The following is a 15,580-nucleotide window of genomic DNA, read 5'->3' on the forward strand; positions in this document are numbered from 1 at the left end:
TAGGAGTCAAGTTATTCTCCAAAGTGCCCAAAGAAGCAATGGATGGAAACTAATTCAGGAGAGAAGCAAACTAGAACTAAGGAGAAACTTCCTGACAGTTAGAACAATTAACCAGTGGAACAACCTGCCTCCAGAGGTGGTGAATGCTCCAACACTGGAAGTTTTTAAGAAGAGACTGGATAGCCATTTGTCCGAAATGGTATTAGGGTCTCCTGCCTGAGCAGGGGGTTGGGCTAGATGACCTTCAAGATCCCTTCCAATTTTATTATTATTATATAGAATAGAATAGAATAGAATAGGAACTGGAAGGGACCTTGGAGGTCTTCTAGTCCAGCCCCCTGCTCAAGCAGGAGAACCTATACCATCTCAGACAGATATCACTGCAGTTTGTTAAATGAACCATGCAGTTGTTAAGTGAATCTGGAGTACCCCCCATTGACTTAGCTCTGATACATGTGTTCCTCAATTTATTACCACAGTGGGAATCAGCATTTCTGTTGTAAGTAATGTAAGTTGACTTACATTGCAGTTGTAAGTCAAGTCATCCCCTGACCAGACTCGATTTTATTACCTTTTTTTACTTAGCCATAAGTCAAGTCACCATGAGTCCAGACCTAATCTTAGAACCATTTTTACTGTGGTTGTAGTTAAGTCTCAGCAGTTGCAATTGCGAAACCAGTTTAACTAATGGCGATTTTGACCATTCTTTTGCCAGAAACCAGCAGAAAAAGTTGCACGTGGGCAGTGGTGGGATTCAGCCGGTTTGCACCACTTTGGCAGAACCGGTAGCTAATTTTTTGTTGTCTAGGCCCAGAATGGACTTCCGGAAGTGGCATCCACACACAGAGAACCAGTTGTTTGCGTATTTGAATCCCACCACTGCACATGGGATGCTGCAATCAGTCATAAATGTGAGCCACCCAAATTGCGTTCGTGTCACTACAGAGGTGGGGCAACAGTCACAAGTTTGAATTTAGTCCGAACTGACTTTTTAGGAGGCTGTTATGAATTGAAACCCTCATTAAGCAAATAGTCATTGGTTGGAAGACTGTATGTAATGTGCAATAAAGCCTGCCCAGGACCCACAAGAATACTCCACAAGAATATTTAAAAACAGTTCCATCCAATAAGAGATATGACTAACATGTCACTTTTATTAACAATACTAGACAGGTAAAATATGAACATGAGTTAAATTATAACCAGATCTTCAATGTGGCAAAATCTCAGTTTAATTGGCCATTTAAGGAAAGGGGTTCTGTCACTATTACGTCTTTTTCACGATGTCACCTTCATTGCGAGACAAATGATATCACTGGCATCACCGTTGTGCATAACAGTGCAACTGGTGTCAATTTTACAGTGTGAATCATTGCATCGGGAGGCCGAGGAAATAGCATACATGGTCTGGATTATTTGCGATGCAGCTGGACTTTGGTTCGTTAAATGCCAGTGCTGCAATGCTTTGAAATTCTTTGCTTCCAAAGTCTGCTCAAATTAAGTCTGCTAAACTGAGATTTTGCTGCATCTATCAAGGATGCCGAGCATCGCATCCCAATAGTCCAGTTGTGAGTGTCTCATGGATGCAACATCACCTTTGCTGATGACTTTGGCTAGAGCTTAGGCAATAATGCCATGATGGCCGATGCTGTGCTTTGCCCAAAGATGAAAGCGCCGCAAAGGACAGTGATGATCCCCCAGGCAATTAGGCAGGACCTGTCAGTAAGTGGGTAAAAGAAGTGATGCTATGCCTATCTTCTATAAAACCTGGATGAGGATCCAGGTTTTATAGAAATACTCATTTAAAAAAAAATTCTACCCTATTAAAATTGGTTGCTACTTGCCCAAGTCCCTTTGGGAAAATGGGGCAATAAGTCTCTCTTATGCCTTTGCAAAATGTTGCCAGCTGATCACGTCATTCTGGCCATTAGGATTCTTTTCAGCTGATGCTTGCAAAGGGGCACAGTCACTGCGCCTTTGCATCGGTAACATGCAGCAGGAAGAATCGTGAAGACATTCTGCATGTGGTCACATTAAGGGAGCTGCTTTGGAGCAACGCAGGAAGGCTTCAGTGTGTTTGATGCCTAAATTAGATGATTGGTGAATGGAACCAGCAATTAATTCAAAGCAACTAAATTGTCCGTTCCTACGGTCACCAAAGTTGGTTGAGGGATTGGGGGTGCTAAACATACTTGGTTCTTGGCCTGAAGAGTTCTGTCTCCATTGCAAACACCAAACATAGCCCTGAAATAAAATAGGAAGCACTCAACATAAACAATTCCTTAAAGATCTGTGGTGACACGCAGGCTAATTCTGCCCACTGCCAGAAGTTCGATCCTGACCGACTCAAGACTGTCTCCATCCTTCCGAGGTTGGTAAAATGAGGACCCAGATTGTTGGAGACAAATATACTGACATTTGTAAACAGCCCAGAGGGTAAAGCATTATGGAGCTGTAGTGGCACAGTGGTTAGAATGCAGTATTGCAGGCTGACTCTGCCCACTGCCAGCAGTTTGATCTTGACCAGCTCAAAGTTGACTCAGCCTTCCATCTCTCTGAGGTCAGTAAAATGAGGGCCCAGATCACCAAGGACAATATGCTGACTCTGTAAATCACTTAGAGAGGGCTGTAAAGCACTATGAAATGGTATACAAGTGTTATTGCTATTTTTTTAAACTAGTAAAAGTATAAATTACATCTGGATGGTTTTAACCAAATCATATTTAGCTTCAAAACATTGTCGTGAATGTGGTTAAGAGGAAAATGATAGTATCACTCTATACTGCACTAATGAGGCCCCATTTGAAATACTACATCCAGTGTTGGTCGCCATGATACAAATAAGATACTGAGGCTGTAGAAAGTGTGCAATGAAGAGCAACAAAGATGATAAGGGGTCTGGACGCTAAATCATATGATGAACATTGAGGGAACTGGGTACCGTATTTTCCGGCGTATAAGACGACTGGGCGTATAAGACGACCCCCCAACTTTTGAGATGATTTTCATGGGTTAAAAAGTTGTCTTATACGCCGGAAAATACGGTATGTTTAGACGAATGAAAAGAAGGCTCAGGAGAGACATGATAGCGGTTTTCCAATACTTGAAGGGCTGTCACATGGAAGAGGGCATTGATTTCTTCTCCAAAGCACCTGAGGGCAGGACAAAAGCAAGGCGTGGAAGCTCACGGGCGTGGAGATTCAGCCTAGAAATATGGAGGAATTTCCTGACAGCACGCATGATTAATCGGTGGAACAGCTTTCCTCCTAGAGTTGGAGATGCTCCATTGCTGGAAGTTTTTAAGAAAAGATTGGACAACTGCTTAAACAGATTTGAAGACTACTGTAATAAATATGGGACTAAAAAGTTTCATCTAGCATTTGAATAAGTATTGATGTGATATTCATATTGCTTGTAGTTATTTTATAAGAGTTAAAGTGCGATAGATTTAATAGTTTATTGTTGTTTGCATAAGGTAGATTATGATTGTTTGTATTTTTATACCCTGTATTTAGCTCTGGGAAGTCGGGGAGGCGGGAGGGGGAAGGGAGGGAGGTGTTGGGGAGGGTTGGGGAGAGGGGAGGGGGTTGGGAGGGGTTTTGTTTTGTTAAAAATAAAATGTATTGTAAAACTTTTCAATAAAAAAAAGACTACTGTAATATTTGGGCTCCCCTGTTGACTTTTTAAAATTGTTTTATACAGTGCTTTTTTTGTAAAAGAAAAAGGTGCCAGAACTCACACATGTCGTACAACCCACCTTGCCTACCCTACAAGGTTCTATCCAAAAAAGGTGCCGGAACTCCGTTCTGAGCGTTCTGTGAGAAAAAAAGCCCTGGTTTTATATATATATAGATGTTGGGTCAATTGATTATTAGAGATCCTCATCTGAAATATTTGTTTATAAGACATATTTTTCTTGTTGAATCAGGGTGAGAAAGTTTATAATTATTTTACAGACCCATTATGTAAGGGGAGGAGAATTTATCAGGTTTTTTGTTTTTTTTTCTCGTTTCAGCATCCAGCCAGGGTGGATTTTTCAAAATATGTTTAATGTTGGAAGTTTGAGTCATTTTTTTTCTTTTTTCTTTTCCCTTTATGTAATCTTTTTTTTTCTTTTGGTTGTTGTTACTGTTGGATGGGTGTTTTTTCTGTTTTGTTTTTCTGTTTTCTATTTTATTCCAATTGATAAAACATTGTGTGTGTGTGTGTATGTGCATGTGTATGTATGTATGTGTGTGTATACACACACACATATATACATATACACATATATACATACACACACAGTATGTATATACTGTATGTGTATCTCTATCTCTATCTCTCTATATATGAAAAAAATGCCAAAGGGGTTGGATTAGAAGACCTCTAAGGTCCCTTTGAAATCAACAGGGGTTTTTTTTTACAAAATAAGTAATCGGGCAGGTTTTCTCCTGAGGACCAGCTGCTGCCACCACCTCCCTTGGCAGTCAAATTCCTGGGAGAGGAAAGAAACGTTGACTTACCTGGAAAGATGAAGATGAAGAAAGCCCCAATGCCACCAATGACGCTGACCACCTCACTGATGTCAGGCACACACAGGGCAATGATGAGGGTGACCACCACCCAGGCGGTGGTCAGCAGAATTCGCATACACTTCTCATTGTTCTCCATCTGGATACAGCCCTGCTTGGAGCCGAGGCAAAAATCTTGGAGGACGGACCTAAACAGTTACATTGAGGCATTTATCTAATGACCTTAAACATTAATCCATTTATCCCTTTAGATCAGACATGTCAAACACAAGGCCCGCGGGCCACAAACGGCCCGCCACATGATTGAATCCGGCCCGCACAACTCTCCTAGAAATTACAAAGGTCCGGCCCCCACCACCTTGGCGCCGCCCCGGCTGAGCACTTGCTCAGTAGGAGGCAAGTGCACGTGGGCTGGTGGAACCCAGCACTATTTGCATCTTATTAGTCTCCTGCGGCTCCAAAAAAAAAGTGGAGGAGGAGGAGGTAGGAGGGAGTGAGGTGGGACGCGGGGGGGGGGGAGGACGAACAACACCCAGCCGGTGAGGGGGAGAGATGCCCAGGCCAGCCCCAACCTCCGCAAGTGAAAGCAAGGGAGATTGCAATTGGCTCCTGCAATCTCCCTGCGGCCCGGCTTTCTCTTGCAGAAGGCAGGCTGAAACGGAGCAAGGAATGCGAATCGCCCGATCTCGCGCTCCTAGGATCTCCTCTGCTCGGGTTCAGCTTCACTTGCTACAAGAGAAAGCAGGCTGAAACAAAGCAAGGGAGATTCCCTCGCTCCATTTCAGCCTGCTTTGTCTTGTAGCAAAAGAAACTGAAACTGAGAAGAGGAGATCGCTGAAGCACGAGATCGGGCGATTTGCATTCCTTGCTCCACTTCAGCCTGCCTTCTGCAAGAGAAAGCCGGGCCGCAGGGCTGCCTCCGTAGGTACTGCTCTAACGCGGAGAGGGAAGGACAGAGAGGGAGGGAAGGAAGGAAGAAGGAAGGAAGGAAAGAAGGAAGGGACAATGGGAGAGGGAGGGAGGGAGAGAAAAATAGAGAGAGAGAGAGAAGGAGAAAGAAAGAGGGAGGGAAACAGAGGAAGAGGGAGAAATAGAGGGAAAGAGAAAAATAGAGAGGGAGAGAAAGAGGGAGAGAGAGAAGGAGAAAGGGAGGGAAATAGAGGGAGAGAGAAAGGGAGAGAAAGAGGGAGAGAGACAAGGAGAAAGAAAGAGGGAGGGAAACAGGAAGAGGGAGAAATAAAGGGAAAGAGAAAAATAGAGAGGGAGAGAAAGAGGGAGAGAGAGAAGCAGAAAGAAAGGGAGGGAAATAGAGGGAGAGAGGGAAAGAGGGAGAGGGAAAGAGGGAGAGAAAGAAAAGGAGAGAGAGAAGGAGAAAGAAAGAGGGAGGGAAATAGAGGAAGAGGGAGAAATAGAGGGAAAGAGGGAGAGAGAGAAGGAGAAAGGGAGGGAAATGGAGAGAAAAAGGGAGAGAAAGAAAGGGAGAGAGACAAGGAGAAAGAGGGAGGGAAATAGAGGAAGAGGGAGAAATAGAGGGAAAGAGAAAAATAGAGAGGGAGAAGGAGAAAAAGGGAGGGAAACGGAGAGAGAGAAAGAGGGAGAAATAGAGGGAAAGAGAAAAATAGGGAAAGAAGGAAAGGGAGAGAGAGAAAGAAGGAGAGGAGAAAGAAAGAGGGAGGGGGAGAGAGGGAGAGAAAGAGAAGGAGAGAGAGAAATTAAATTAGTAACATGATTGTTAGGTGAATCTGGTTTCCCCACTAACTTTGCTTCTCAGAAGGTTGCAAAAGGCGATCACATGACCCTGGAACAATATGACCATCATAAATATGAATCGATTGCCAAGCATCCGAATGTAAATCACATGACCCTGGGGATGCTGCAACGGTCATAAGTGTGAAAAATGGTCATAAGTCACTTTTTCAGTGTCGTAACTTTGAACGGTCACTAAGTGAATCATTGTAAGTCAAGGACTACCTGTACTTTATCTTTTTTTTCCTTTTTTAGGGGGGGGTTAAGTTTTTGACACGTTGCTTCAAGTGCACCTACCTACAAGGGTAACCCTGGTGTGATTGCTTGATTTCCTGGTATAGTAGAGCTGAGCGCTAAAAACTGTTTTTGCCACCCTGCCTGCCCCTCAGGGGCACTGCTGCCAACTTTCTTTCATTGAGTAAGCTGCGCTGAGTGAGCAGCATTGAGCTGGCCACGCCCACCTGGCCACGCCCACCTGGCCACGCCCTCCCGGCCCCCCGAGGGCAACCGTAATGCTGATGTGGCCCTCAATGAAATTGAGTTTGACACCCCTGCTTTAGATCCGGGGTGTTGAAACGTGGCCATTTTAAGACCCGTGGACTTCAATTCCCAGAATTCCCCAGCTGGCTGTGGAATTCTGGGAGTTGAAGTCCACAGGTCAAAGTCACTAAGGTTGGATACTCCTGCTCTAAATATTGTCCCAAATAAGCCTCGACGTCCTCAGATTCCTTGAAACCCAGAAAAGTTAATGTTATCAACCACTGGCTAGTCTTTAAAGGGGATAACTCTTGGCCCTTGATGATAGTCCAGGCAAAGGAACATCACTATGACTACTAGCTCTAACTTCACCGCAAATGTAATTTGTTCAACTAACAAATCTTGCAAGACAAAGTATTTCTTCCCTCCTTTCCTTATATTCTCTGGAAGGCTAAGGAGGATCTTTTCTGAAACTCTTCCCATGCCCTCCCTCCCTCCCTCCTCCTGTAGGGGTGAGACAATGTTTGCCCCCCCCCCAGCTTTTCAGGAACTTTCTAATTGTAGGAAACTATGAGAAAGAGTGTATATATCTAATTTTACGTGTATTAACTGCAGCAAGAATTGTCTTCGCTCAACATTGGAAAAATGAAGATTTACCAACAGAGGAAGAGTTAATTAAAAAAAAAATTAGATGGTGCAGAAATGGATAGATTGACACTGAAAATGAAAGAGAAAGACGATTCAGTATACTTTAGAACATGGGATACCTTTTATCAATGGCTAGAAAAAAGTGGTAGAGAGAAAGGAATTTAACATGTATTAGTTAAATGTTGGAACCTAGACAATATGTTGCTGATAAAATATTAAGCATTTGTGATATATATATATATATATATATATATATATATATATATATATATATATATATATATATATATATATATATATATATATATATATATATATATATCTACGAAATCTACAAAAACATATATATATATATATGTTTATATATATATATATATATGAATATATATATATATATATTCAAAAAACCTTGACAAATACTTAAACATATATATATATATATACACACACACACACACACACACACACACACATATATATATATATATATATATATATATATATATATATATATATATATGGATCCTTGGTTTTTCGGGTTTTTCCCCGCGTAGAATTAAAGGTGTAGGCACAACGTTTCGACGGAATCCCATCCGTCATCATCAGGCTTCTGTTTCCTTCTTCTGGGAGTATATATATATATATATATACACACACACACACACACAGACACACACAGAGACACACAGACACACACACACAGAGACACACACACACACACACATACATTTGTTTGTTTTCTGAGGTTTTCGCGGGTGTTTGTATGTAGATCTTTGGTCATTCGGGTTTTTTCCCCACGTAGAATTGAAGGTATAAGAGCAACGTTTCGACAAAATCTCATCCGTCATCCTCAGGCTGGTGGCATCAGCTTCGTTCTTCTGGGAGAAGTGTGTTCAACTTTTAAAAATCAACTTTTAAAAATCAACCAGAGACCAGCCTTTTCTAGCAAAGCCGGAACCACTGTGATTATAAATGAGCGAGCTTGTCACGAACAGGCCACACCCACATTCCACAATTTGAATGTTATAACTGCCATACAAGTGTATGTACTGACTCCCTTATCATTTAGCCCTTGCACTGATGATGTCAACAGCTCAGCAATAAAGAAGAATTTTCTCTTATATCCCGGAGTTCATCGTTTTTATTTTTACTAACTTCAAATGTCTACACCCAACACCTCTGAAAAGCTTAGGAACCATTTTTGCTTCTCACCTTCCTAGAAAAAGGACAATGGGGTAGATGGTGATAATGGAGATGCCAAATAACAGCCGAGCTACAATAACCACTACGTCATTTCCAGGGTAAGACATTAGGATGTCAGCAGCGACGTCAGCTCCAAATGTTAAGTAGCCATACAAGCCTTGCGGGAAATAGACCATTAGGTTATAAGTAGACAATCTTCACCCGATGGGTCATCATTACAGAGAGATTTCCAGTGCAAATAAGACGGTGGCCTGCTGCCAGATTAATAGCTTACCCTCCAGTTTGGGGAGGGGTTTTAGAATAGAATAGAGCTGAAAGGGACCTTGGAGGTCTTTTAGTCCCACCCCCCACTTAAGCAGCACAACCTACACCATCTCAGACAGGTGATTGTTTAGTCTTTTCTTAAAAATCTCCAGTGATGGAGCACCCACGATTTCTGGAGGCAAGACTGTTCCACTGGTTGATTGTCCTCACTGTCAGGAAGTTTCTCCTTAAATCCACGTTGCTTCTCTCTTTGATCAGTTTCCAACCGTTGTTTCTCGTCCTGCCCTCTGGTGCTCTAGAGCAGACATGTCAAACACAAGGCCCGGGGGCCAGATCCGGCCCGCGAAGTGGTTTCATGCGGCCCGCGAAGCCATCCTGGAAACAGTGAGGGAACGGCCCCCACTGCCTTGGCCCTGGCCCAGAGACCCTCCTCCTGCCAGAGACCCTCAGATCTCTCCCACTCCTGCCCAGACCCCCATAGGCACCCTTGATGCGAACGATGTAGAGCTGGCCACGCCCACCCAGTAGGCCATACGCACTCTAGCCACGCCCACCCAGTAGGCCACGCCCACCCAGGCCATACCCACCCGGCCCCCTGAGGGCAACTGCAATGCTGATGTGGCCCTCAATGAAATTGAGTTTGACACCCCTGCTCTAGAGAACAACATGACCCCCTGTTCTTTGTGGCAGCCCCTCAAACACCGGAACACTGCTATCATGTTTCCTCCTTGGTAATTCCTTTATTAATCAAGGAATTGATTAATGAAAGTGGCAGAGGAGATATATAAATGGGCCGCAAACTCCACACTCACTCACACTGAAGAAGTTAACTAGTTGGGCAGAGAAATACCTGCAAGCAAATGAGCAAAACAGTCACTTATCTGAAATGGTCTAGGTTCTCCTGCTTGAGCAGGGGGCTGGACTAGAAGACCTCCAAGGTTCTGTTCTATTCTATTCTATTCTATTCTATTCTATTCTATTCTATTCTATTCTATTCTATTCTATTCTATTCTCATTCCATTCCATTCTATATTCTATTCTATTCTATTCTATTTTCTACTCTACTCTACTCTACTCTACTCTACTCTACTCTACTCTAAGCTCAGAGACCACCAGAAACTAGAAATGATAGAAAATATTTGTAGCTCTGGTGGTAGATGGTGGCGATGATGGTTTGTTTTCCAAGCTTGCTGTTTAGCATCCGAACATTTGGACACCAGGCGAGGTGACAATTCAGAACTGAAACAGGGTGCTTGAACCGAAGTCCCGCTGAGGATGACACCCAGCCTCGGAAGCTAAAGAGAACAAACCACCACCAAACCACCACCAGAAACTCCACATTCATTTGGATGAAAGAAAACATACATCAAGCTTTTAAACTTCTAAGCCCAAAAGAATTCTTCACCCACCAATGATTTTCAGCAAGTCCCTTTAATGAAATTTCTTGAGGGGGTTCTAAGAATTTCAGCAAGTGAAGTATTTTCCATCTAGGACCGATATATCCCAATATCCATTTGTGAGACTTCAAGTGGTGTAACGCTCCGGCTGCCTGGTCAACAGTTGGATAGAATGGTGTGGAGCTGAAATCCAGCCCTTTGGAAGGTTCTTGGTGCCTTCTGAAGTTAGTTGTTTTGTTGCAGACATTTCATTGCTCAAACTAGGTAATGTCATCCGTGCTGGCCTCACTAGCATGGATGATGTTACTTAGCTTGGGTAAGGAAATGTCTGCAAGAAAAAAACCATGCTCAGAGAACAGCAAGAACTCCAATGTCTCCTCCTCCTCCTCCTCCTCTTCCTCCTCCTCCTCCTCCTCCTCCCTTCTAGCACTGATAGTAATGGTAATGAAACATCTTCAAGAAAACAACCAAGCTCAGAGAGCATCAAGGACCCCTCATTTCAACCCTGAGCTACAGATGTTTTCCTTTATTAGTACCTTCTGAGGGTGTGAAAATGCTCTTGTGATGGAGAACGCTAAGAGGAAGATACCTGTCATGGAGTAGATCAACAAGCAAAAGAGCATGGACATCACAGACACCACCACCCAGTGGGACAGCCTCTTATCTCTCAGGCTGCAGTAGATGGCCACACAGGCTTCATGACACTAGAAGACAAAGAGGTCTTGAATATACAACATAACACACAGTGCCTACTACTTGCTTGGACGTCTTCTACGCTTCGCATCCATAAAGCTGCAGCTATAGATTTCTACAGTCAAGGGACCAGCCCTGCCACTATTGGCAATCCAGAAGGTCATTGTTACTGTGAGGAGTTAGTGACATATTTTGTTTTCTCCTTCGTGTTAAGAAAAATCTAGAAGTTTAGACTTCGTTCTGAGGTAGCCTGCTCATTTTTCGTTCTTGCTTGCCGAACAAAGGACAAGGGGAGGGAATCTTTATGTAGCTTCAAAACTGTGAAAGTCTCAAGATTTTTTTTATTCAAATCCTAGACTCATATGCCAGCCAGTCAAGGTCAGGTCTTGCAGTCCTTTGACTGTGACAAGGCCATGATGCCATAGTGCCAGATTTTCATAAAAATGGTGAGGTGATAGTTTGGGTGATAGTTTGCTTCATAAGTATGCTTTGTACATTAGGCCAGGGTTAGGCAACCTTGGCTCTTTTATGACTTGTGGACTTCAACTCCCAGAATTCCTGAGCCAGCCTGGCTCAGCTTGGAAACCTCTCCCTTTCTCCTCAGCATGACTGGCTCAGGAATTCTGGGAGTTGAAGTCCACAAGTCATAAAAGAGCCAAGGTTGCCCACCCCTGCCCTAGACTCATATGCCATCCAGTCAAGGTCAGGTCTTGCAGTCCTTTGACTGTGACGAGGCCATGATGCCATAGTGCCAGATTTTCATAAAAATGGTGGGGTTTTTATTAAGAGGGAGCTTCTACCACAGAACGTAGCACTACGTGCTGTTGAAAAATTGGCCCCTTTGGTGCAGGTATTTCTGCTGTCATTATTAAGCAGCTCCTGGCACCCTATAAGAAATCTGGGTGATCATTTGCTTCATAAGTATGCTTTGTACGTTAGGCCAGGGGTAGGCAACCTTGGCTCTTTTATGACTTGTGGACTTCAACTCCCAGAATTCCTGAGCCAGCCATGCTGAGGGGAAAGGGAGAGGTTTCCAAGCTGAACCATGCTGGCTCAGGAATTCTGGGAGTTGAAATCCACGAGTCATAAAAGAGCCAAGGTGGCCTACCCCTGCATTGGGCTTTTCAATCTGTTTTTCATGAGCTCAGAGAACGAATTTCACCCTCATCCTACACCCGAACTACACTGTATTCGCCACTATTGCAAGGTTCTCAGTTTCTTGATTTTGATGTAAACAAGGAATGGGGAATCGATGGCTGTTTTTCTCCTGATGGCAAAAGGGCGACAGCTACATCCAAGCTATTGCATTCTCAGAAATACATATGAATTCAAGTATCCTTTTGCAACAAGGAGGGACAAAGTCAGCCTCCATAACTCCTTCGCCCCTTAAGAAAAGAAGGGAAAATGTTCCCTTTATTACCTGAAACCCAAAACAGATGGTTGGGACAACGCTGAACATGGAGGCCCAAGAACTGTGTGATGGGAAAACAAAACACAGACATGCATATGAAAGTGCAAGACATTGCTCTACATGGAAATGGCCAGACAGTCACAATGTATTAGCTCTCTAGGTAGGAAAATCCCCTGAAGGATTTTTAAAGAATCCCTCTCCACCCCATTGTATATTGGGCCCTTCCTTAAAGCTACCTTTGTATTTTAATGTTAATATTTATCATTTTAATGTTTACATTGTCATTTTTATCTTGTAAGCTGCTTAGTGTCGCCTGACGGTGAGATGGGCAGCATAGACATTTAATAAAAATATAAGTAAATAAAAGAACATCCACCTTTCCTCCTCTTCCCATATTCTATTCTATTCTATTCTATTCTATTCTATTCTATTCTATTCTATTCTATTCTATTCTATTCTATTCTATTCTATTCTATTCTATTCTATTCTATTCTATTCTATTCTATCCCATCCCATCCCATCCCATCCCATCCCATCCCATTCCATTCCATTCTATTCTATATTGGTCAGGCAGAGCTTATTTAGAAGAACAGAAAAGCACTGGCTGGTGGTGAGGATATAAATCGGTTTTCCTTGACCTACCATTCACTCCAAGTTTTTTTCACATTAAGAAGAAGAAAACGTGAGGAGTATGTGATCAAATTTTCTGAACTTTTTATCCAGTTTGCTCACAGGGAAGAAATCATGATGATCAATAAGAATAACAATGCATGCATCAATATTGCCCTGTTGGAGACCATAGCTTCTCTTGTACCTATGGGCTGGTTCGTCCCCTAGGGCAAGTGAGAAGTGATCGATAAGGGGAAGGGTCTTCATAAGCTGCTCCAGCATCTCTTTCTCATGTGCCCTGTTGTTAGGAAAATGAAGTCTCAGGGGAAAAAAACACTCAGCAAGGATCTATAGACAAATGAGCAATAGGTAAACCTCCAGTAAAGGCTCAGGCAGAAAGAAACAAAGCACTAGGGAGGGTTTTCAGCAGTAGCTTCTCAAGAGTATTCTCACATAGTCCCACGATGATGCTGTGATTCAGTGTCAGCCTGTGCTCCCAGCAGCTGAGTCCGAGGAATCTGAGGAGGAGGAGGGGTTTGGAGAGTCTTTGGTGTCGAAGGGAGGCTCTGATGCACTGCAGGACTCTCCGCCTGGCCCCTCCAGTTGTGTTCCTCATGAGGCTCAGCTGTGTGAGGAGGAGGTGTCGGACTCAGAGGAGTCACAGCTGAATCTGTTCAGAGACGCTAGAAGCAGAAGGCAATCCAGCAGAGCAGAGCGGAGAAAATCAATGAGGCAACTCAGTGAGAGGAGGAGAAGGCAGTGAGAAGCCACGCCTTGGGACTGATAATAAAAGGGGAAGGTGTGGGCGGGGCTGGTTGGTGAAGGCAACCATTCGGAGACATTCAAAGAGAATCCTGGTCTGTTCTTGCTAATCTCTTTGACTCTTGTTTGTTAACTCTTGTTTGATATTTTGAATCATTTATTGAAGGAAATATTCTGTTGCCTTTTTGTTTGAACTGTAAATAAATTTGGGTTGGGTTTTTCCAGCCTATTGACTATTTAAAGGAAAAAGCGGTTGTCCCTGACACACAAACAGGGCCGGTCGTAGGCTGGAACAGGACAGATGACTTATAACTTGTATCCAGGAGACTAATTCAAGTACAGCTACAGGTGTCTATATCCATACTTACCTAGCAGAATGGGGACGCTCCTGCTTAACAGCGTGATCTGTTTTGAGGTAATACTTCAACACAATGACCACCATCAGGTAGCAGGCAGCTAAAGTGCCAAGGATACTGGAAAAGGTGCACAGAAAGAGCAAAATTGGACAAAAGATGCAAAATATTCTGCAGCTAGTCCTCAAAAGAGAATCAACCTAGAAGTAAGGATAAATTTCCAGTCAATGAGAACCGTTTATCAGTGGAACAGCTTGCCTCCAGAAGTTGTGGGCGCTCCAACACTGGAGTTTTTAAAGAAGAGACTGGACAGCCATTTGTCTGGAATGGTTAAAGGGTCTCTTGTTTGAGCAGGGGGTCAGACTAGAAGACCTCCGAGGTCCCTTCCAAATCTGTTATTCTATTACATGTTATATGACTATAATGGAGCCTGCCCATTAAGGTCGTAGGTTTGACGGTCGTAAAACACTCACGTGACCAATCCAATTTTATTATCTTTTTTTGCAGCAGTCATTAAGACAGGGGTCTCCAAACTTGTCCACTTTAAGTCTTGTGGACTTCAACTCCCAGAATTCCCCAGCCAGCCATGCTGGCTGGGGAATTCTGGGAATTGAAGTCCACAAGTCTTAAAGTGGACATGTTTGAGGACCCCTGGACTAGAAGATCTTTAAGGTGCCTTCCAACCCTATTATTCTATATTCTGTGTTCTTGTTTTGCATCTTACTCGGTCCAACCAGGGTAAAACCTATATTCCATTTCACTTCCTCCCAAAACATATCCAGGATATAAATCAGATCCAAGTCAGGGTTAGACTTAATCTCCGGCATACCCAGTTCCAAAGCTGGGCCCTTTGAACTCTTTCTTACCTTGTATATTTTTGGAAGCCAATTTGCCTTGGGATGGAGAGGGGGAAAATAACCAGTAGGCACAAGGTAGACAAGGTGAAGCGCTGGTCAATAAACCAGGGCCGGTGGAAATTGTCTCCATGCAGGGTTTCGTTGAGGGAGAAAGAATCACATACTAGAAAAGAGTTGGAAAAAGGTCAGTGTTAGAAGAGGGCAGGAATTTATCCAAAGGCTTGTGAAACTGACAAATGTATCTGTTTGTCTTCTGCTGCTTCGTTGTTGTTGTTGACCAATCACTTCGCGATCATTCTAAGTCACAACAGATGATGAAAAATGGTATTTGGGACCCTGATTCAAAGTCCTGAGTTGTGCTCCTCTAACCCCCAGTCATCTGATCACATTTGGGGCACCCAACAGCTGGCCAGCTTTTTTGGCCATTTTGCACCATCCTGCAGTCACATGACCCTGATTTATGTTGGGCCTTTTTGGGGGGTGGGTGTAACTGGTGTTTACTTCCAGTTTTCTGGGGGGGGGAAATGTCCCCTAGCAAACAATAAGTTTGCTTAACGACCACTGCAAAAAAGGGTAGTAAAGCCTGAGGTGGTCACATCATGACCCGGTTAAAAATGGTGATGACCTACGATTGTAATTGCAGGCT

General features: G+C 43.3%; 1 protein-coding gene across 1 annotated transcript in view; it reads right to left on the reverse strand.

The window, feature by feature from the left end:
• Positions 1–1,152: 1,152 nt before the first annotated feature.
• Positions 1,153–15,580, reverse strand: part of SLC38A8 (solute carrier family 38 member 8) — a 20,095-nt gene continuing 5,667 nt past the window's right edge. Inside the window, exons 3-10 of the mRNA XM_083370536.1 lie at positions 14,944–15,097; positions 14,093–14,197; positions 12,363–12,414; positions 10,839–10,953; positions 8,598–8,745; positions 4,506–4,702; positions 2,193–2,244; positions 1,153–1,716 (exon numbers count right to left, since the gene is read on the reverse strand). Of these exons, the coding sequence (XP_083226662.1) occupies positions 1,614–1,716; positions 2,193–2,244; positions 4,506–4,702; positions 8,598–8,745; positions 10,839–10,953; positions 12,363–12,414; positions 14,093–14,197; positions 14,944–15,097 (926 nt within the window). The 3' untranslated portion in view covers positions 1,153–1,613. The remainder of the gene's footprint in view (positions 1,717–2,192; positions 2,245–4,505; positions 4,703–8,597; positions 8,746–10,838; positions 10,954–12,362; positions 12,415–14,092; positions 14,198–14,943; positions 15,098–15,580) is intronic.

The sequence above is a fragment of the Vipera ursinii genome (genome assembly GCF_947247035.1).
Source record: "Vipera ursinii genome assembly, chromosome: 10".
Classification (NCBI taxonomy): Eukaryota; Metazoa; Chordata; class Lepidosauria; order Squamata; family Viperidae; genus Vipera; species Vipera ursinii.